Source organism: Lucilia sericata, unplaced genomic scaffold (assembly GCF_015586225.1).
Source record: "Lucilia sericata isolate MDLA Ls3-8-SP2 unplaced genomic scaffold, ASM1558622v1 Contig000854F_arrow, whole genome shotgun sequence".
In the NCBI taxonomy this organism is placed as follows: Eukaryota; Metazoa; Arthropoda; class Insecta; order Diptera; family Calliphoridae; genus Lucilia; species Lucilia sericata.
The window spans coordinates 56,498-76,884 of NW_023994846.1; the positions used below are offsets into that span (position 1 = coordinate 56,498).

At 34.2% G+C, this 20,387-nt stretch overlaps 3 protein-coding genes and 1 pseudogene across 3 annotated transcripts; all 4 read left to right on the forward strand.

Moving 5' to 3' along the window:
* The first annotated feature begins 3,531 nt into the window (after window positions 1-3,531).
* Window positions 3,532-5,910, forward strand: LOC119608603 (phenoloxidase 2-like). Its single transcript, XM_037963069.1, has 3 exons — window positions 3,532-5,226; window positions 5,284-5,519; window positions 5,596-5,910. The coding sequence occupies exons 1-3, from the start codon at window positions 3,621-3,623 to the stop codon at window positions 5,809-5,811; spliced, it is 2,058 nt and encodes a 685-aa protein (XP_037818997.1). The 5' UTR covers window positions 3,532-3,620; the 3' UTR covers window positions 5,812-5,910.
* Window positions 5,911-8,678: 2,768 nt separating this feature from the next.
* On the forward strand, window positions 8,679-11,075 carry LOC119608602 (phenoloxidase 2-like). The gene is made up of 3 exons (XM_037963067.1): window positions 8,679-10,368; window positions 10,431-10,666; window positions 10,728-11,075. Exons 1-3 carry the CDS (start codon window positions 8,763-8,765, stop codon window positions 10,941-10,943), a joined length of 2,058 nt encoding a protein of 685 aa, XP_037818995.1. The 5' UTR covers window positions 8,679-8,762; the 3' UTR covers window positions 10,944-11,075.
* Window positions 11,076-14,438: 3,363 nt separating this feature from the next.
* LOC119608600 lies at window positions 14,439-16,059 on the forward strand (annotated as a pseudogene).
* Window positions 16,060-16,331: 272 nt separating this feature from the next.
* On the forward strand, window positions 16,332-18,723 carry LOC119608604 (angiotensin-converting enzyme). Its single transcript, XM_037963070.1, has 6 exons — window positions 16,332-16,465; window positions 16,565-17,132; window positions 17,209-18,121; window positions 18,187-18,309; window positions 18,374-18,549; window positions 18,611-18,723. Exons 1-6 carry the CDS (start codon window positions 16,424-16,426, stop codon window positions 18,619-18,621), a joined length of 1,833 nt encoding a protein of 610 aa, XP_037818998.1. The 5' UTR covers window positions 16,332-16,423; the 3' UTR covers window positions 18,622-18,723.
* Window positions 18,724-20,387: the final 1,664 nt, after the last annotated feature.

A 20,387-nucleotide genomic window follows, 5' to 3' on the forward strand; every position in this document is an offset into this window, starting at 1 on the left:
GGTGTTATTTTGTATCATTTAAGTTGCGATTTAAAAGATATTATCATAATAATAATTGTGGTCGGAGGAAGATTATGATTTTATTATTCCCATTTCCTAATATAGATCGATGAAAGTGGCAACCGCATTACTCTGGATGAACAACGTGGTATTGATATGATGGAGTATTCAATTATCTCTCCTAATCGTTCATTGTATGGTGATCTCCACAACATGTGTCATGTATTTATTTCATATTACCATGATCCTGATCATTGTCATTTGGAATCTTTTGGGGTTAATAGAAATGTTCGACGTTCAAATTAAATCAAATATTAAGTACATAAATGAGAATAAAACCAATTCAGATATGACATTAACATGAAAGTATTGTTGTGAATTTCTGTTTAAACAAGATATTTCAGTTTATGTACTTCGATGAAATAGGTCTTTCAGCTGCCTTTCTTTTAATATACAAATTTCCCTAATATGTATAGTTTCTCGGGGTTGTTATCCCTACCTAATAAATTTTTCCGTAATTGGCTTTTAATATCTATATATTATGGTTTTCATCATTCCCTACATCGTTAATAATACCTATTTTGGCTATATTGTGTTTGGTACCTTTAATAAAGAAAATTATTCAGTCCAAATTCATGGAAACGGATATATTGTTGAAGAACAATGTCTCGGAATTCCATGAAATTAAAGTGGAATTAAACATATTACAGGCGTCAAAAGTATATAATATTCATAAGTACTAGTCTATGTACTAGTCCATTTATAATTCTATTGATCAGTCTATAAACTAGTCTATTGAAAGATTGACGGATTTAACTATTGAATAGTCTAAGAACTAGTCTATTGAGTAGTATATATATATGTAGGTGACTATATTGGCTAGTGGCCCAGATTTTTGTCTAGCCCATCGAATGGCCTATAGGTAGTCTATGGATTATTGACTGGTCTGTGGGATATACGATCAATTTCACAAAATAATTTGTATACCTGTATACAAACTCAAGTATAATATTATTCCGATATCATTAATCATTCATGCAATATTTAGAATTAAGTGATTTTCGGAAGTGGACTTTATATGGAAGCTATGAGCAATTATATTTTGTGTATGTACGCAGCATATTCGTGTTATATTTTGTCCACATGGTTATTTGTTAATGAATTATGTCCGTTTAATAGATTTTCGGAAGTGAAGCCTATATGGGAGCTATGGTAAATTATGGACCGATCAAGGTTTTAGTTGGCAATACGATTTCTATTAATATTTATCTGTGCAAAATTTTGTGTTAATAGCGATATTCTAGAGGGAGTTACTAACAATAATTCCATTTCCGGGAGTATGTAAAAATTTGTATGGAAACTATATGAAATTTTTTACCGTTTCTAATAATTTTCAACTATGTTAATCTCTGGATAAAGTCCTGTGATAACATTGTTTGAAATTGCTTCTATAATTTCTGACTAATCAAGAATGAGAACAAAACGTAATATTTTCATGGGTTGTTTCGGAGCAATTTTGATGATTTAAAAAGAGGAAACTTCTCGAAAGAATGTTTAATATAATTATTGAAGATTCTAATCTCTCAGATAACTGGGGTTATCTAAACATTTATTTCAACAAACATCCGCACAGACAGACAGACGGACACGGCTAAATCGACTCCTCTATAAGTATAAGGACTCGGAATATATACACTTTATAGGGTCGGAAAATTATATTGTAGAATTTACAAATATATTCTTATCACGAAGGTGAAGGGTATAAAAATATATATATATTATTTACTACTAGACCAGCATAACTTTTTTAACTGAGTTCTACAAAATATCATATGTTAGGTTTGATTGAAAGGAGGTTGTATATTATTTCAGAACCAAAAATACGCTATCAGGCTTATTGTACTCTCCTTTTCATAGACAATTTTGGTTGAAAAACCTAATATACTATAGTATCGTTCAATGTTAAGACATTTAGTTTACTGGATGTAGTTCTTCCTTAGAGTTTTCCACTCAGAGATGTAATATCTGGTATAACAACGCAATGTTGTCAACATTGCAACAACTCGTTGTCGAAAACTAAATTTTATACACATCCGTTGTATAAATGTTAACAAACGTGGTAAGCTTACTATTGGCAACGGATTGTTTGTCAATAGTGAGCTTACCACGTTTGTTAACATTTAGACAGCGGATGTGTATAAAATTTAGATCTCGACAACGAATTGTTGCAATGTTGTCAATATTACATGGTGTTGTCGTACGTATGTATATACTTTGACAACGGATGGCATTGAAAAATTATAAACAGTGTCAATTTGGTACCAGGCGTGTATATTTCTTTTTCCCTCTGTTTATTCCCCGTTTCATTATTCCAGGTGGCCCTATGGGATTCTCAAGTCTATGTTTTTATTTTATTCAACCCTCGTTGCATCGAATGATTTTACATACTACATACTTGGTAGTCGATTGTCCACAGTCCAATTTGGTCTTCGATTTAACATTATCAGTTGATAGTGCCCAAATTATTTCTAGCTATCGGAAAATATATATACTAACCTCTGTTGATGCCATATTCAATATAATATATTTCATAGAAAAGTCTTCCGTCTGGAATCGAGTATTGTGACTAGGAAGACGGTAATATATTCCAGTTTTCGGGTTTTCAATCTAGATTCCCAAACCCGTTTTGTCTTCCAGTTTATAGCCATTCGTGTAGCAAGAGATCCCCGCAATGTTCTGCTATCTGGAACCACCAACAGTTGGAGAAAATTTCAATATTTGGTGAGCTGGATCTTTGCGAGGCGCTTTCAGTGTTATATCAAACATTAATGTGCCTTTCTTATGATACCAAAATTTCGTATATTTTCTTTGTAAGAAATTAGGACAAAATCGCAAAAACCTCATAAAAGGACTTTTTTATCCTTTGATCCAGCTCAACAAATATTGATGTCTGGACAAAAAATTTGAGAAATGGTATCTTAGAATGAACTAAATTGTAATTTTCGGCGGGAACATCAGCAACTTACATTTTGGTGCCACCCTAATGTATATATATTATTTTCATGTTCCTATAAATAAGAACGAACATTTCTTTCTCACTTTAAATTGAAAACAATAAATATTTTTTGAACTTATTTATTGTTTTTAATATAAAACACTAGAAAAAAATTGTTCGTACGCATTTAGAGGAACAGGCCCTATCTTAAAGTAAGAAGGTAGAAGATCCCTTAAACATCATGTTAGTAGATTTTAGATAAATTCGCGGTTGAGAAAAAAATATACTACAATCAATATTAAGCTCAAAAAAATAAATTAATATTTGTGTGACACCAGCCAAAAAACTATTTTTACTATTTTATCATTTTCACTAAACTATTATTTTACACCAAAGTGTTTTTTAGTAAAAAAAACTAAACCGCCAAAAAAAGATAACAATACTTATGCGTAAAGTGATAACGTGCGTAAATATTAATGCAGTTTAGTATAAATATTAAGGAAACTTCAACTAAAAGTATTAGTTTCAAAAGTGAAACACACTAAGTAAGGTTGTTTTAAAATTCAAACCATTTCGATATATAATTCTTCAGATTTTTTAATAAGTCGAAAGAATCCTTCTAAAAATGGCCAACAAAGAAAATCTGTTACTTTTGTTCGAGCGTCCCAATGAACCTGTGTTCATGGAAAAGGGTAAAACCAGCACGGTCTTCGATGTTCCCGATAAGTTCATGACAGATCGTTATCGTCCTATTCGCAGTGAAGTCCAGAGCCGTTTCGGTGATAAGGCTGAGAAACGTATTCTAGTACGTGATATTGCTTTGCCTGATTTACGTATTCCCATGTCTTTGGGTCGTGATGAGCAGTTCTCTCTATTTGTTCCTCGTCACAGACGTATTGCTGGACGTTTGATTGATATTTTCATGGGTCTACGTACAATTGAAGATTTGCAAAGTGTTGCTGTTTATGCTCGTGATCGTGTGAATCCTTTCCTTTTCAACTATGCCCTCTCTGTGGCTTTGTTACATCGTCCCGATACCAAGGGCATGGATTTGCCTTCATTTGCCCAAAATTTCCCCGAAAAGTACGTTGACTCCAAAGTATTAGGTCAAGTGAGAGAAGAAGCCACAATTGTCCCTGAACGTTCTCGCATGCCAATTGTCGTACCCAGAGATTATACAGCCTCTGATTTGGATCCCGAACATCGTTTGTGGTATTTCCGTGAAGATTTGGGTATCAATTTACATCACTGGCATTGGCATTTGGTGTATCCTTTCGAAGCCGGTGATCGTTCTATTGTTGCCAAGGATCGTCGTGGTGAATTGTTCTATTACATGCACCAACAGATCATAGCGCGTTATAATATGGAACGTTTTAGTAATAATTTGGCTCGTGTTACCAGATTTAACAATTTCCGTGAACCCATTGCTGAGGGTTACTTCCCGAAAATGGATTCACTTGTAGCTAGTCGTGCCTGGCCACCACGTTTCGATAATACTGTCATTTCCGACTTAAGGCGTGAATTGGATCAAATTAATTTGGATGTTGCTGATATGGAAAGATGGCGTGATCGCATTTACGATGCCATACATCAAGGTTTCGTTATCGATGAAAGTGGCAACCGCATTGTTTTAGATGAACAACGTGGTATTGATATTTTGGGTAATATGATGGAGTCTTCAATTATCTCTCCCAATCGTTCATTATACGGTGATCTTCACAACTTGGGTCATGTATTCATTTCATATTCCCATGATCCTGATCATCGTCATTTGGAATCTTTCGGTGTTATGGGTGACTCTGCCACAGCTATGCGTGATCCTGTTTTCTATAGATGGCATGCATTTATTGATGACATCTTCCAAGAGCACAAGGCTCGTTTGCCTGCCTACACATTGCCTCAATTACAATATGATGGTATAACTATTTCTGGTGTTCAGGTTGCAGCTGATGGTGGTCGTCCAAATGTTCTGTCAACATTCTTCCAACAATCTGATGTTGATTTATCCAGAGGCATGGATTTCGTACCTAGAGGCAATGTATTTGCTCGCTTCACTCACTTGCAACATACTCCCTTCACCTATACCATCAATGTCAATAACAATAGTCGTGCCCAACGTTTCGGTACAGTGCGTATATTCTTGGCACCCAAGACTGACGAGAGAGGTCAGCAGATGTTGTTGAGAGATCAACGTTTATTGATGGTTGAATTGGACAAATTCATTGTGTCATGTAAGTTATAACAGATAACAGATTTACGAGTGATAATTGAAATTATTTGCTTTATAGTGAATCCTGGTCAAAATACCATTCGTCGTCGTTCTTCGGAATCCAGTGTTACCATACCTTTTGAGCGCACTTACCGTAATTTGGATGCCAATCGTCCTGCTGCCGGTTCTGCTGATGAATTGGAATTCAATTTCTGTGGTTGTGGCTGGCCAGCAAATATGTTGATTCCTAAGGGTCTTCCAGAGGGTATGCGTTGTGAATTGTTTGTCATGGTGTCCAACTATGAAGATGATCGTGTAAGTAGATTTAAACTGTTTTTGCTTTTGCATTTTAATTGTATGTTGTAATATTTAATTCGTTTGTATTTTAAAGGTTGATCAACAATTGGTGGGTGCTTGCAGTGATGCTGCTTCCTACTGTGGTGTTCGTGATCGTCTCTATCCCGATCGTCGTCCCATGGGTTATCCCTTCGATCGTTTGCCTCGTCAAGGTGCTGATCGTTTGGTCAATTTCCTTACTCCTAACATGAGTGTTGTCGATGTTGTCATCCGTCATGATCCCAACAGAATTGTACAACGTCAAAATTAAAATAATTATTGAGAAATTAAGATGACCAAAGTTCGATTTTTTTATATTGACTGAAATTTAAATAAACGGATTTACATAAATAAAATAAAATTACCTTTGAAACTTAGATTGATTGCATAACATTTTTTATTTCAAATAGATTTGTTACATTCACCAGTAAGTTTCTTAAACTAATAAACAAAATAGGTACAATTTGGGTAAATTCGATATTTTCTCCACCTCTGTGCTTCGCAACCTGGGTGCTTCGCAGATTCAATATTATAGAAAACTCAAAAAGTACCGCTTTAAGAACGAAAAGGTACCAAAAATCTTCCTCTTTTAAGTTCTCATTTAATAAGAACCGTATATCATGAGCTTTGGTTTCACACTATAGAAAATATAAAAAGTACCATTTGATGAAAAAAAGTACCAAAGAGTTCCCTCTTGTAGATTCTTATTCATACAGAACTCTAATTACACAGGCCAATAATTATTTAAATTTATGTTTCTGCGCTCAATATTACAGAAAGTTCAAAAAGTACCATTTAAAGGACGAAAAGTACTATTTGAAAAAAAGTACAATTTGAGGAACGAAAAAGTGTCACCTCATTCAGTCATGTAAAATTTTATGTTTCTAGGTTCAATATTAAAGAATATACAAAAAGTACTATTTATATTCCCTTGTGGATTCTTATTCATTCAGAGTCGCTTTATATGGGGGATAGGATTAAATATGGGCCAATCCTCATAAAATTTGTTGGAAGGATTTAGGTTTATATAAAAGTTATTTATACTGAATTTCATCGTTATATTAACATAATTAGGTAAATTATGGAATTAAAGCCATTTGCTGAAGGATGATTTGCATGGGGACATGGGGTCAAATAAGATCCGATCAATACAAAAATCGGTATAAATGAGTTTTATTTAATCCTTAGTGATACTGCTGAATCTTTAAACAATACGGACTTATTTAACTCTAGCCTCTTTACGAACCCTCCTTCAGAAAATGACTTGAATACCATAATTATCCTTTTAATATTAATATTCTTCAGAAAATCAGTTTTTGAACAATTTTGTATTAAGAAAAATATCAATAACGTCGTCAAATGTTAACTGATTTTTAAAAAAGTTGCGTTTTACGAAAACCTCGTTATTTACCCGTATCTCAAGATTTTGGAGGTGTTTGGAAAACTTCAAAAACTGATTTTTTTTTGTACTCGGATCCACCTTTCAGAAAAATAGTGTCACTTCCTAGGTATTTATTTTTGTCGCATAGTATTATCAATATTGGACCTAGTTGAAGCCGTAGTCAGATTTAAATGAAATTTTGTGCATTTGTTCTCAGCCAGAGGGCGATGATGAGATAATGGGTACAATAAATTATGTTTCCTTTTGAAGCATATACGCATCAAATTAGATGTGTCTTAATTGATTAGAGTTCATTTGGAAAATAATAAGAAAAAAACGCCTTTGAACACAAAGGTGACACCTTCACTTCGGCCCACAGAAGACTTATCGGACATGATAACACCTTTGAAATTCGCCAACACAATTTTTTACAGTATTTGTGAAAGTAATCTCTGTATAATTTTGTTGATGAAATTCTTAGTTATTAAAGGTTTGAGGGACCAACATATTTTAGTTGCGGAATAGTTGCAGATATTTCCTATCATTGTTTTACTCCAAATTAATTAATTAAAATAAGCTTTCCACTTTTTTATACCCTACAGCATCATAGTGGGAAGCGTATTATGCGTTTCTCACAAAAATATTGGTTTTACGGCCCAAAGCCCATTGATGTGGTCGAAATCGATCTATTGTATGACCTAGGCTCCGTAAAACCGCATATTTCGATTGGAGTCTTTTGCTCATAAAAAAAGCGATAAAACTAAGTTTTAGAAACATTATTGACACAAACTTTCGTAATGATCTGACGTTATATGACCCTAGACATATACAAGCTCCCCCTTTGGAAAATTATTTAAACGTTAATAATTGACATATTAACGTTTAAATTACCTTGCCTAATTTCGAAATGATCAGGTCTCATTTTACACTTGGCCCCATACAAACAGGTGTAGGATGTCATATGGTATGTTACTGCCGACTATACTTTCTTACTTGTTAAGGTTAGTATATGACTCTAGCTCCCATTAAAGACTCAATTAGAAAATCAACTTTTCATCAATAAATTATTTAAATATATCGAAATTAAGGTAAAATTCAACGCAAATGCTTTTTTATAAAAAAATCATATTTATATTACGAGATCATAAATATACATACGACTGCGGCATAACCCAAAATTTTGTATTTTAGACCTCTGTATTGGTCGAATTTCATATATTTTTATTTATTTTAAAAAAATGTTTAGTGTTAATGTCATTATTGTCAAAAAACAGACCTTTTAGAGGTCTATATATTTTCAGAATACTAAGTAGTTGAATTTGAATATTGGAGAAAGAAATTCCAAATAACACACAAAATATTTACTTTACGGGAATTAAAACATTATTTAAGAGAAATCAATCCACCAGTTCCATTTCTTCAAACTTGTTAAATAGATAATGATTGCAAGTCACACAAATAATATGGCATGAACACTTCTGACGAAGAGCTGTAAAGGCCCTAGGTATGATTAGAACCTAGCCTAAATTACGGTAGTTTAACTAAAATTAAAAATACTCCAAAAAAATAAAATAAAAACAAAACTATTTATTTCCTTATCATTTGAACAACCTATTTCTTAAACCAAAATTTCATTAGTAATAAAAAATCAAAACCAAACCGCAGAAAAAAAGATACGAATGTGCGTAAAGTGATAAATACATGCGTAAATTTAAACACAATTTAGTATAAATATTAAGGAAATATCAACTTAAAGTATGAGTTTCAAAAGTGAAACCCACCAAGTAAGATCGTTTTAAAATTCAAATTCTTGCTAATAACTTCATATAGTCCTTCTAATAATGGCCAACAAACAAAATTTGTTACTTTTGTTCGAGCGTCCCAATGAACCTGTGTTCATGGAAAAGGGTACAACCAGTACGGTCTTCGATGTTCCCGATAAGTTCTTAACCGATCGTTATCGTCCTATTGGCAATGAAGTCCAGACCCGTTTTAGTGATAAGGCTGAGAAACGTATTCCAGTACGTGATATTGCTTTGCCTGATTTACGCATTCCCATGTCCTTGGGTCGTGATGAGCAATTCTCTCTATTTGTTCCTCGTCACAGACGTATTGCTGGACGTTTGATTGATATTTTCATGGGTCTACGTACAATTGATGATTTGCAAAGTGTTGCTGTCTATGCTCGTGATCGTGTGAATCCTTTCCTTTTCAACTATGCCCTCTCTGTGGCTTTGTTACATCGTCCCGACACCAAGGGCATGGATTTGCCTTCATTTGCCCAAAATTTCCCCGAAAAGTACGTTGACTCCAAAGTATTAGGTCAAGCGAGGGAAGAAGCCACTGTTGTCGCTGAAGGTTCGCGTATGCCAATTGTCGTACCTAGAGATTACACTGCCTCTGATTTGGACCCCGAACATCGTTTGTGGTATTTCCGTGAAGATTTGGGTATCAATTTACATCACTGGCATTGGCATTTGGTATATCCTTTCGAAGCTGGTGATCGTTCTATTGTTGCCAAAGATCGTCGTGGTGAATTGTTCTATTACATGCACCAACAGATCATTGCTCGTTATAATATGGAACGTTTTAGCAACAACTTGGCTCGTGTTACCAGATTTAACAATTTCCGTGAACCCATTGCTGAAGGTTACTTCCCGAAAATGGATTCCCTTGTAGCTAGTCGTGCCTGGCCACCACGTTTCGATAACACCGTCATTTCCGACTTAAGGCGTGAATTGGATCAAATTAATTTAGATGTTGCTGATATGGAAAGATGGCGTGATCGCATTTACGATGCCATACACCAAGGTTTTGTAATCGATGAAAGTGGCAATCGCATTGCTCTGGATGAACAACGTGGTATTGATATTTTGGGTAATATGATGGAGTCTTCAATTATCTCTCCCAACCGTTCATTATACGGAGATCTCCATAACTTGGGTCATGTATTCATTTCATATTCCCATGATCCTGATCATCGCCATTTGGAATCTTTCGGTGTTATGGGTGACTCTGCTACTGCTATGCGTGATCCCGTTTTTTATAGATGGCATGCATTTATTGATGATATCTTCCAAGAACATAAGGCTCGTTTGCCTGCCTACTCATTACCTCAATTGCAATATGAAGGTATAACTATTTCTGGTGTTCAGGTTGCAGCTGATGGTGGTCGTCCAAATGTTCTGTCTACATTCTTCCAACAATCTGATGTTGATTTATCTAGAGGCATGGACTTCGTACCCAGAGGCAATGTATTTGCTCGCTTCACTCATTTGCAACATACTCCCTTCACCTATACCATCAATGTCAATAACAATAGTCGTGCTCAACGTTTCGGTACAGTGCGTATATTCTTGGCACCCAAAACTGACGAGAGAGGTCAACAGATGTTGTTGAGAGATCAACGTTTGTTAATGGTAGAATTGGATAAATTTATTGTGTCGTGTAAGTTTTTCAACCGGATATTTTTATTGATAACCAAGATCTAATTTTGTCTTTTCTTATAGTGAATCCTGGTCAAAATACCATTCGTCGTCGTTCTTCGGAATCCAGTGTTACCATACCATTTGAACGTACTTACCGTAATTTGGATGCTAATCGTCCTGCTGCCGGTTCTGCTGATGAATTGGAATTCAATTTCTGTGGTTGCGGTTGGCCTGCAAATATGTTGATTCCTAAGGGTCTTCCCGAGGGTATGCGTTGTGAATTGTTTGTCATGGTCTCGAACTATGAAGATGATCGTGTAAGTAAAATTAAATTAATTAATAGTATGCAGTAATATTTATTTCGTTTGTATTTTAAAGGTTGATCAACAATTGGTGGGTGCTTGCAGTGATGCTGCTTCCTACTGTGGTGTTCGTGATCGTCTCTATCCCGATCGTCGTCCCATGGGTTATCCATTCGATCGTTTGCCTCGCCAAGGTGCTGATCGTCTGGTCAATTTCCTTACTCCCAACATGAGTGTTGTAGATGTTGTCATTCGTCATGATCCCAATAGAGTTGTTCAACGTCCAAATTAATTGTAGTCTGGAATGGAAGATTGTTAAGATATTGGGATATCTTCTGATTTTATTTCAATGTAATAGTGATGCACATTTTTTGACTAAATTTTAAATAAAACATAATTTTGATTCGAAAAGTTTTAAAGTTAATAATTTTTGTTTTTGTTATATTAACCTTTATCTTCGTGAGAAGGGTATTAATGACGTGTACTTTACGTGAACGCCTGCCGTGTTGGCTTATTTCATGGTGGTCTTTTTCAAATAATGGGTGAGCTTCTGTGACGACTCACTACCGCCCCATTGTGTATCTTATACGCAGGTGGCAATTTACGTATATGGAATTTAGGTCTAGTATCCGTACTCTTTGCTCAAGTACTTGAGCTATCTAGTCTCTGACCATTGCTGACCCTTTGCTTAACCGGTAGACCGAAGTATTGTATCTATCAAATAAGCCGAGACTTTGTTATTACACACAGAGAACACACTGTGATAAATCTGGTATGAACAGAGTTTGCTCTGAACATACCTGGACAATAAGGACAATTCAATTGTATCACTTGTATAAGATATATTTCATCCATTACCATTCAACCCTGCACATTTCTTATGCTGTGTCGGGTAACAACATACGACAGACTCACTCTACGGGTGAGATCCGTATACCCCTATATTCATCCTGGATCATTTACATTTAATACCAACTCATTTATAAAGCTTAGTCCCACTGTCATTCCTATGTGCAGTATCTTTTGTCATTCGGCAACAGCACCGAACTTATCCCGAACTATAGATTTCACCGTGCATCAGTCTTTTAAACACCACTTTCTTTTCCAGCAAATATGAGTTTAAGCCACAGCCACTACTTGGATCCAACCAACTCAACTAACTAACCATCCAGTACAAGTCCTGCGGATAACTGGCCACCCGTAGTACCAGATTATATGGTTCTCTGTTTCGACCCCATGTGAATTGACATCATCAGTTTATAGTCCCGGACAGCGGAGTCGATAAAGCCATGTCCGTCTATCTGTCTGTCTGTCAATTGAAATCAATTTTCTGAAGATCCTAGATATCTTTGGGATCTAAAGGAGATATGAGCAAAAATTCCAGAAAACCTCTGAAAACCCTATCGTGTTTTCAACAGACAGCAGAACCGACATGACTAAATCGTTTTGGAATCTACGGAGTACTGGTGATCGCGGGGGGACAGCGGAGTCGATAAAGCCATGTCTATTGAAATCAATTTTCTGAAGATCCTAGATATCTTTGGGTTCTAAATCCATAAAAAAGGAGATATGAGCATAAATTCCAGAAAACCTCTAAAAACCTTATCGTGTTTTCAGCAGACAGACCGACATGACTAAAATTTAGTTTAAAATATGTATTTATGTAGTATGTACAACAAATCAATGTATGTTGGACAATTGTTATATTTGTCGTTTGTTATCTGAGGGGATATGGTTAGATCGGCTCAAAATTTATTTTCATATAGATACATAGTTTAAAATTAATTATTACAATGCCTTCACTATGAAATTATTTTAAACAAAAAAAAAAAAAAAAAAAAATTATTTTAAGATGGTAATTGTGCCCACAAGAAAACACTTTCAGTTTTTATAATTTCTTATCAGTACAAGACTGCGTTAAAAAATAATAACACAACATATGTATTTACATACATATGGTGTAAAATATTCATAAACCACAAAATGCACTTTATAAAGTGTGGGAATTATAAAAAATGTTGGTGCAAGATTTGACAAAGTCGAATTGTTAACACCTATCATTAAAATAAAACAAGTAAGAAAGTATAGTTGGGCGTGACCGACCATATGATACCCTACAGTTATGATTACTTTGTTTCGATACATTTAAGCAGTTTATGGATGAAAATCTAATTTTCTAAAAGAGGGGGGCTATGGGCAAGTATGGACCAAGCCCGATAACATTTTGTGAATATATTTATGAATTTCATCGCGATATTTGTGTTTATAAGTTAACTAGCTATACCCTGTGTTCTTTGCTACCCTAAAAGCAATATAAATAAAATAAACCTACTTACACATGGGAGATACCACGCAAATTATTGCAAGTTCGCCAATTTTTCCGAACGCTAATAAGAATTTTAATTTAAACTATGAAAAATGTGAATAATATTGTATTTAATATGGGAGGGGCCAATCTCCCCATTGAAAGTCCGCCCATTTTTCTCTAAATTTTCAAATGAATGTCTAAGTTCTTCATGTAAAATTTGAAGATTCTATCTTCTAGAGTATCTCAGATATACAAATTTTTCTATATAATTCTTATGGGGGATCCAAGCCACCCCCTGATGAAAGTCTGCTTTTTCTCAAAATGTTCAGATGAATATGAAAGTCCTTTGTACAATATTTTAGGAATCTAGTTCTATTAGTTTGTTAGCTAAAATAATTTTTTTAACTCATATGAGAGGTGCCGCTCCCCCATTTGGTAGTCCGCCAATTTTTTATCTAAAATATTTACATGGATGCTAAAGTTCTTCGTTTTTTGTATTTAATTAATATGGGAGGTACCTCGCCCCCTGCTGCTTATCCTAAATAATCATATTGAGACTTAGTGGCTCCGACAAAATTTGAGGACTCTAACTGTTATATTTTCTGAGATATTAATATTTACTTAATATGGAAGGTGCCACGCCCACTATAGTCATTCCGCCCATTTTGTCCAAAAATATTCTTATGGATGTCAAAGTTGCCCGTGCAAAATTTGAGGACTCTTATGGTACCAGTTTCCAAGATATACGACTTTTAATAGTTATTTAGTAAGTAGGCGTGGCACCTCGCCCACTTCGAAATAAAAAGTAGGCTATTTTTCCTTCCAGGCATATAGGAACACACTGTGAAAATTCCCAGAAAATCTGTTTAGCAGCTTAGGCGGCTATAGACTTCAAACAAACATACATAATACACATACACACATTAATTTATATATGTATATATAGATTCTGAACATTCAAGTAATTTTCTGAAGGGGGACTTTGTATGGGAGATTTGACCCTATCCCTGAGGCCCAATCTTTATGAAATTTGGCAAGGTCATCAACGCTTATATAAAACTTAGTTGTGCCGCTTTTTATCGATATACAGGTATATTTAACATAATTATGAGCTCAGAAGCACTTTTCGGCGGGTTTTGTTGTATGGGGGCTAGGTGAAATAATGGACCGATTTTAACCATTTTAACCATTGAAAATAGCGACCAGTACCTTACGCACAAGGTTTACATGGACAGCCAGACGGACATAGCTTAATCGACTCAGAAAACGATTCTAAGCCGATTGGTATACGTTAAGGTGGGTTGGGTTAAGGCCCAAACTTAATATATTCATTACTTTACAATCAAGTACTAAATACTTTAATCTACTGAATAATTTTAGTATAAATTGCAATGCAAATACAGTACAAACTCTTAATATCTTCAACTTATATAGTATATCAAAACTTTATATTATTTGATATCTTATCATTTTGCTACAATGGCCAACAAACATGATCTTTTATTGCAGTTCGAACGTCCTACTGTACCCAAGTTCGAACGGTATTTGTACCCAAGAGAAAAGATCCTACAATATTTGATTTGCCACATAACTTCCTAACCGAACGTTATCGTCCTTTGGTATATGAAATTGAAAATATTTTCGGTGAATATGCCGATAAACGTATACCCGTGCGAGATATTTTATTACCCGATCTACATGTACCCTTAACATTGGATCGACGTGAACAATTTTCCTTGTCTATACCACGGCATAGACGTATCGCCAGCTATTTTATTGATATTTTCATGATTGCTAAGTCACTAGATGATTTACAAAGTATAGCTGTGTATGCTCGTGATCGTGTAAATTCCTATTTGTTTAATTATGCTCTCTCTGTGGCATTACTAAATCGTGAAGATACCAGGGGTTTAGATTTATTTACTTCATTGGCTCAAGTTTTTCCCAATAAATTCGTAGATGCCGATGCATTTCAGCTGCTAAGTGAGAAAGTATCTATTGTTCCCAAGGGTTCACGCATGCCAATTATGGTACCCAATAATAACACATTTTCCAAATTGGAATCGGAACATAGTTTATGGTATTTTCGTGAAGATTTGGGCATCAATTTACTTTACTGGCATTGGCATTGGCATTTGGTATGTCCCTTAGAGGCTAATGATCACAGTATGGTGATTAAGGATCACAGGTGTGAACTATTTTACTACCGGAATCACCAGATCATTGCTCGTCATAATATTGAACGTTTTTTTAATATTTTAAAGAGAGTCGAAAGTTTAAGTGATTTTCGAGCACCCATTGCTAAAGGTTACTTTTCTAAAATGGCTTATTTATCGGCCGGACGATCTTTCCCCTCACGCTGCGATAATACCACCATTGTTAATGTTAATCGTTAGCAGGAGATGCTAAGAGTCTCTATTGGCGACTTGGAATTAAGCCGTGATCGCTTATATAAAGCCATTAAACAGGGTTTTGCTGTTGATGTTAACGGCAAGCACATTTATTTAGATGAACAACATGGTATTGATATCTTTGGTAACATGGTGGAATATTCTATATTATCGCCCAATCGTTCTTATTACAATGGAATCCATAATATTTCTCATTTACTTATTTCGTTTTGCCATGATCCCGAAAACGTTCACCTAGAATCGTATAGTGTTATGGGAGATTCAGACACAGCCATGCGACACAAAATACTTTTATCACTCTATAGTCCAGCAGAATTGGAATATGAAGACATAATGGTAACGAATGTCCAAGTGACGGAAGAAGAGGGAAAATCTAATGTTTTATCAACATTTTGGCAACAATCCGATGTAGATTTCTTTCGTGGCATGGACTTCATGCCCAGGGGTAGTATATTTGCATGTTTTATCCATTTGCAACATGGTAGCTTCACCTACACTATACATGCTAATAATAAAGACAGTTCAAGGTTAAACAGCAATTTGGAGGTAATTGTACAGATGCCTCTCCTAATTGTGATATACAAGATCATCTCTATCCAGATCGTCGTGCTATGGGTTTTCCTTTTGATCGTTTGCCTCCCAAACATGTTGATAATTTGAAAAAAATTATATTATCCATATGTTTGTAAGCAAAGTGGTTATATGTCATGAGGAGCGTATTGTTTTGAGACCAGTTCAGTAAATCTATATTTCCCTCTCTTGATTACTCACTAATTAGTTTTTCTACTAAAATCTTTGTTTTAAAAAAGTTTTTTTTTTTTTTTTTCTAAATACTATTATTATTATTATTTTTTTTTGTTTATTTTTAAATCTTCTGATAAGCTATGGAGCCACACTCAGATATGTATGTGTTGTCTTTATCAGTTTCACTTTTCTTAGATTGTATTTACTTTCCTTGATTGCTAGAGATCAGTCTGCTGTTGAATCTCAAAGCTTAAACATCTATTGAATTAAATTTTAAAGCGGTTTTTAAAAAAGTTTTAAATCAAAACAATGAAGCTTTTACAAGCTTTGCTTGTTGCTGTGATCTGTGCGGTAAGCTTGACATATTTATAGAGAGTATATTTCATAGATAAATCGCTTTGATCTCTGAACTTTAGTTTAAGTGTGCAAAATTGGGTTTTCCACTTTCAGATCTCTTTAGCTGCCCCCAATAACGAAACAGATGCTAGAAATTTTGTCACCAAAGCCAGTGAACGTTATTATAATCTTTATAATAAAATAGCAGCTGAAACCTACTCCTCCATAGATGATGAAGACTTTGAGGAAATTTTCAAAAAATTAAATAATGTCAAGACTATTTCCCAAGAATTGGTGGAGATTTCTCAAGATGCTGCCGAATTTGATTTGAACAAAATAAAAGATCCTCAACTTAAAAGAGCTTTAAAGAAGCTGCGCAAAGTTGGAAATCTGTTTGTTTTGGGAGAAGATTATTTTTCATCTTTCCTATTGAATTTGAACTCATTGAAAAGTCTATCGACTGATAAGGATATAGAACCTTATTTGGGTGGTATTAATATGCCAGATCAAGATGACAGCCCCATAGCTTACTATCCCGATATACAAAAGATCTATGAGACTAGCAATGATGCAAGTGAGCTGAAATACTATTGGGAGACCTGGAGAGAAAGAAATTCTATATGGGCTTCCGTCAACTTCTATACAACAATAGAAGGCATACAAAAAGCTGCCGAAATTTCAGGTGAGATATAATAACCGAAAAGTTAAAAACAAGACAAGTTTTTGTATTCAAAATCTTTCTGCTTTACTTTTTTTAGAACAACCTGTCTTGGAACTATATTATAGTCAATATGAAAACAAAGACTTTTTGAAAGTGATGCAAAAAGTTATGGATGAAATAATGCCGGCCTATAAACAATTACATGCCTTTATACGCCATGAATTGCATAAGAAATATGGCAGCGATGTTATAGATCCTAATGGTCCCATACCAGATCATTTGTTTGAACAGGTGCTATCACAAGTCTGGAAGGAAGGCAGTGTTATTGAATCCTATTTCCCCTTCAAAGAGTTGCCTCCCTATGATGGCTTTGTCAAGAATTACGATGCCAAAAAAGTTCTACAAGAAGCTCAACAGTTCTATAAATCATTAGGCTTCCCCGATCTTGATGAAACATTTGTTAAAGATCAACTCAAGGAACATGATGAATCGACAAACATAGGCGATTGTCGTGCTGATATTTTCGATTTAACTCCTAAGGTTTATATGAAATATTGTCCTAAAGTGGACTTTAGGAAATTCATGCAAATGCATGGCTATATGAGTCGCATACACTATGCCCAGGCAAAGAAAGATTTACCAGCCTATTTCTTTAACTCATACGATTTGGAATATCCCGTAGGTGAAGCTGTTATATTATCAGCTTGTACACCCAAACATTTGCAAGCTATAGGTGTAGCCAAGGATTTCACTTTTAGTGATAAAACTCTTATGAATCGTCTTTTCCGCATGGGTATTCACACCATATTGAATGTTCCTTTGTTCTTTGTCCATAGCAAAGTTGTACATGATTTATTGAATAATACTATCGATATGGATGGAGCTAATAAACATTATTGGAAATTAATGCAAACCTATGTGGGCACTGAACCTCCCTCAGATCGTGAAGAAGGTTCTATAGATTTCCCCTATAAATTCTATTTGGATTTGGAGCAAAATTATCAGACCAAGTAAGTTATATTATTTAACATTTCATACGACATTAAACTTAATTATTTCTTTATTTAAAAAAAAGGAAATTCGTCTCTGAAATATTGGGTTATCAATTTTATAGAGCTTTCTGCCAGAAAGCGGGTCAAACAGGTCAATTGCATAATTGCGATTTCTACAACAACAAGGCGGTGGGCGATGATTTAAAGTAAGTTCTCTGTATAAATGCAAATATGGAACATTTTTTAATCATTTTTGTTTTTGTTTCACAGATCGATGATGTCATTAGGTTCTACAAAATCATGGCATGATGTTATTGCTAAAGTTTTGGATAAACCAGATATAAGTGGTGATGCTTTATTGCAATATTATGCACCGATGTTTGATTGGGTTAAAGGTTTGAATAAGCAAAATAAAGTTAAAATCGGCTGGAATGATAGTAAAAAGAGTAAGTGTTAAAGGAAAATAACAAATAATAGATAATAATGTTACTTTATATACATTTTTAGAGGTTCTTTAGATGATGTCTAGATATGGTCTGGAAATCTATATATTTAAAATTTTAATAATTTTGTTAACAAAGATGATTTGCAAACAAATAAAATTAAAATTGTAAACCTTATATTGTTTTATTTATTATACTAGCTATACAAAGTGTGCTTCGCTACCCTCAAAAAGCAATATATCGAGGGACTATATTCAATAGTCGCTATCTCTCATTTTTATGAAAATGAGATTTTGATGGCAAAATATTCAGCAAACTATCGAGCATCAGTGATATAAATTTCAAAGAAAAAAAAATATTTTTTGGCAATTTTATAGCATTTTTTAAATTTCTCTATCTTAAAAAAAGAAAAATTCTGAATGCAAAACTCTCTATCTTATCCAAAAATTGCTTCAAACTCGATCCCTTTGGATAATTTTCTGTTGCAAAACAAGTCTTCTTAATAATTTGGACATGCTGAACACAAATCCGTCAAAATATTTAAAATCGGTCTAATAGTTTTTGAGATATCGCTCATTATGATACTAATTAAATCAATTTTATTGTCGTGTTTAACCATATAACATTGATTTTGGACCAAAACATTATAATCTGTTGCTTTTTCAACAATTTGGTTTCTTTTCCTCCATTAAATTGTATAAAATATAATATTTATTGATTTTAATTCAAATAAAAATTTTATGTTTCCATGAAAAACTCTCTATCTGTTGGTTGAATGAACATTTTCGTAGAAAAATAAGCTCTATCTGATATAAATTTGTGAATAATTTTGTAAATAATGCAAAAATTAAAATTCTTTTTATATAATGGTTTAGAATATGGTCGTAAAAATATATTGTAAAAGAAAAAATTAAAAAATCTTCACGAACTGCGAAATAAACAGTTTTTTTGCTCTCCTGAAAACTTGTATTATTTTAGATAGAGACTATTGAATATAGTCCCTCGATATGTAAATAAAAAAACCACTTTAAAGATTTTGAAGATTCTAGCTGCAATAGTTTTCAATATATGTACAACTTGTTAAATATGAGAGATGCCACGCAAATTATTGCAAGTTCGCCAATTTTTCCGAACCTTAATTAAGATTTTACTGTAATCTATGAAAAATTTGAATAATCTAATAGTTTCCCATATAAGCAGGTAAATTTTTTCGAAGATACGTGTTTGTGTTTGTGTGTTGAACAGTGTCGCCAGATGTGGGGATTTGTCCCCAAACTGGGGATTTCATGTTTTATTGGGGGATAGATTAAAGTCTTGTCTATAGTCTAGTCTATAGTCTAGTCTATAGTCTAGTCTATAGTCTAGTCTATAGTCTAGTCTATAGTCTAGTCTATAGTCTAGTCTATAGTCTAGTCTATAGTCTAGTCTATAGTCTAGTCTATAGTCTAGTCTATAGTCTAGTCTATAGTCTAGTCTATAGTCTAGTCTATAGTCTAGTCTATAGTCTAGTCTATAGTCTAGTCTATAGTCTAGTCTATAGTCTAGTCTATAGTCTAGTCTATAGTCTAGTCTATAGTCTAGTCTATAGTCTAGTCTATAGTCTAGTCTATAGTCTAGTCTATAGTCTAGTCTATAGTCTAGTCTATAGTCTAGTCTATAGTCTAGTCTATAGTCTAGTCTATAGTCTAGTCTATAGTCTAGTCTATAGTCTAGTCTATAGTCTAGTCTATAGTCTAGTCTATAGTCTAGTCTATAGTCTAGTCTATAGTCTAGTCTATAGTCTAGTCTATAGTCTAGTCTATAGTCTAGTCTATAGTCTAGTCTATAGTCTAGTCTATTAG

What these genes read in the sequence shown, in the direction of transcription:
- LOC119608602 (XM_037963067.1), top strand. Translation starts at nt 8,763, where the DNA reads ATGGCCAACAAACAAAATTTGTTACTTTTGTTCGAGCGTCCCAATGAA. An exon ending in GGATAAATTTATTGTGTCGT is followed by an intron (nt 10,369 to 10,430) that starts GTAAGTTTTTCA and finishes CTTTTCTTATAG; the next exon opens with TGAATCCTGGTCAAAATACC. An exon ending in CGAACTATGAAGATGATCGT is followed by an intron (nt 10,667 to 10,727) that starts GTAAGTAAAATT and finishes TGTATTTTAAAG; the next exon opens with GTTGATCAACAATTGGTGGG.
- LOC119608603 (XM_037963069.1), top strand. Translation starts at nt 3,621, where the DNA reads ATGGCCAACAAAGAAAATCTGTTACTTTTGTTCGAGCGTCCCAATGAA. An exon ending in GGACAAATTCATTGTGTCAT is followed by an intron (nt 5,227 to 5,283) that starts GTAAGTTATAAC and finishes TTTGCTTTATAG; the next exon opens with TGAATCCTGGTCAAAATACC. An exon ending in CCAACTATGAAGATGATCGT is followed by an intron (nt 5,520 to 5,595) that starts GTAAGTAGATTT and finishes TGTATTTTAAAG; the next exon opens with GTTGATCAACAATTGGTGGG.
- LOC119608604 (XM_037963070.1), top strand. Translation starts at nt 16,424, where the DNA reads ATGAAGCTTTTACAAGCTTTGCTTGTTGCTGTGATCTGTGCG. An exon ending in TTGTTGCTGTGATCTGTGCG is followed by an intron (nt 16,466 to 16,564) that starts GTAAGCTTGACA and finishes TTCCACTTTCAG; the next exon opens with ATCTCTTTAGCTGCCCCCAA. An exon ending in GCGGTGGGCGATGATTTAAA is followed by an intron (nt 18,310 to 18,373) that starts GTAAGTTCTCTG and finishes TTTGTTTCACAG; the next exon opens with ATCGATGATGTCATTAGGTT.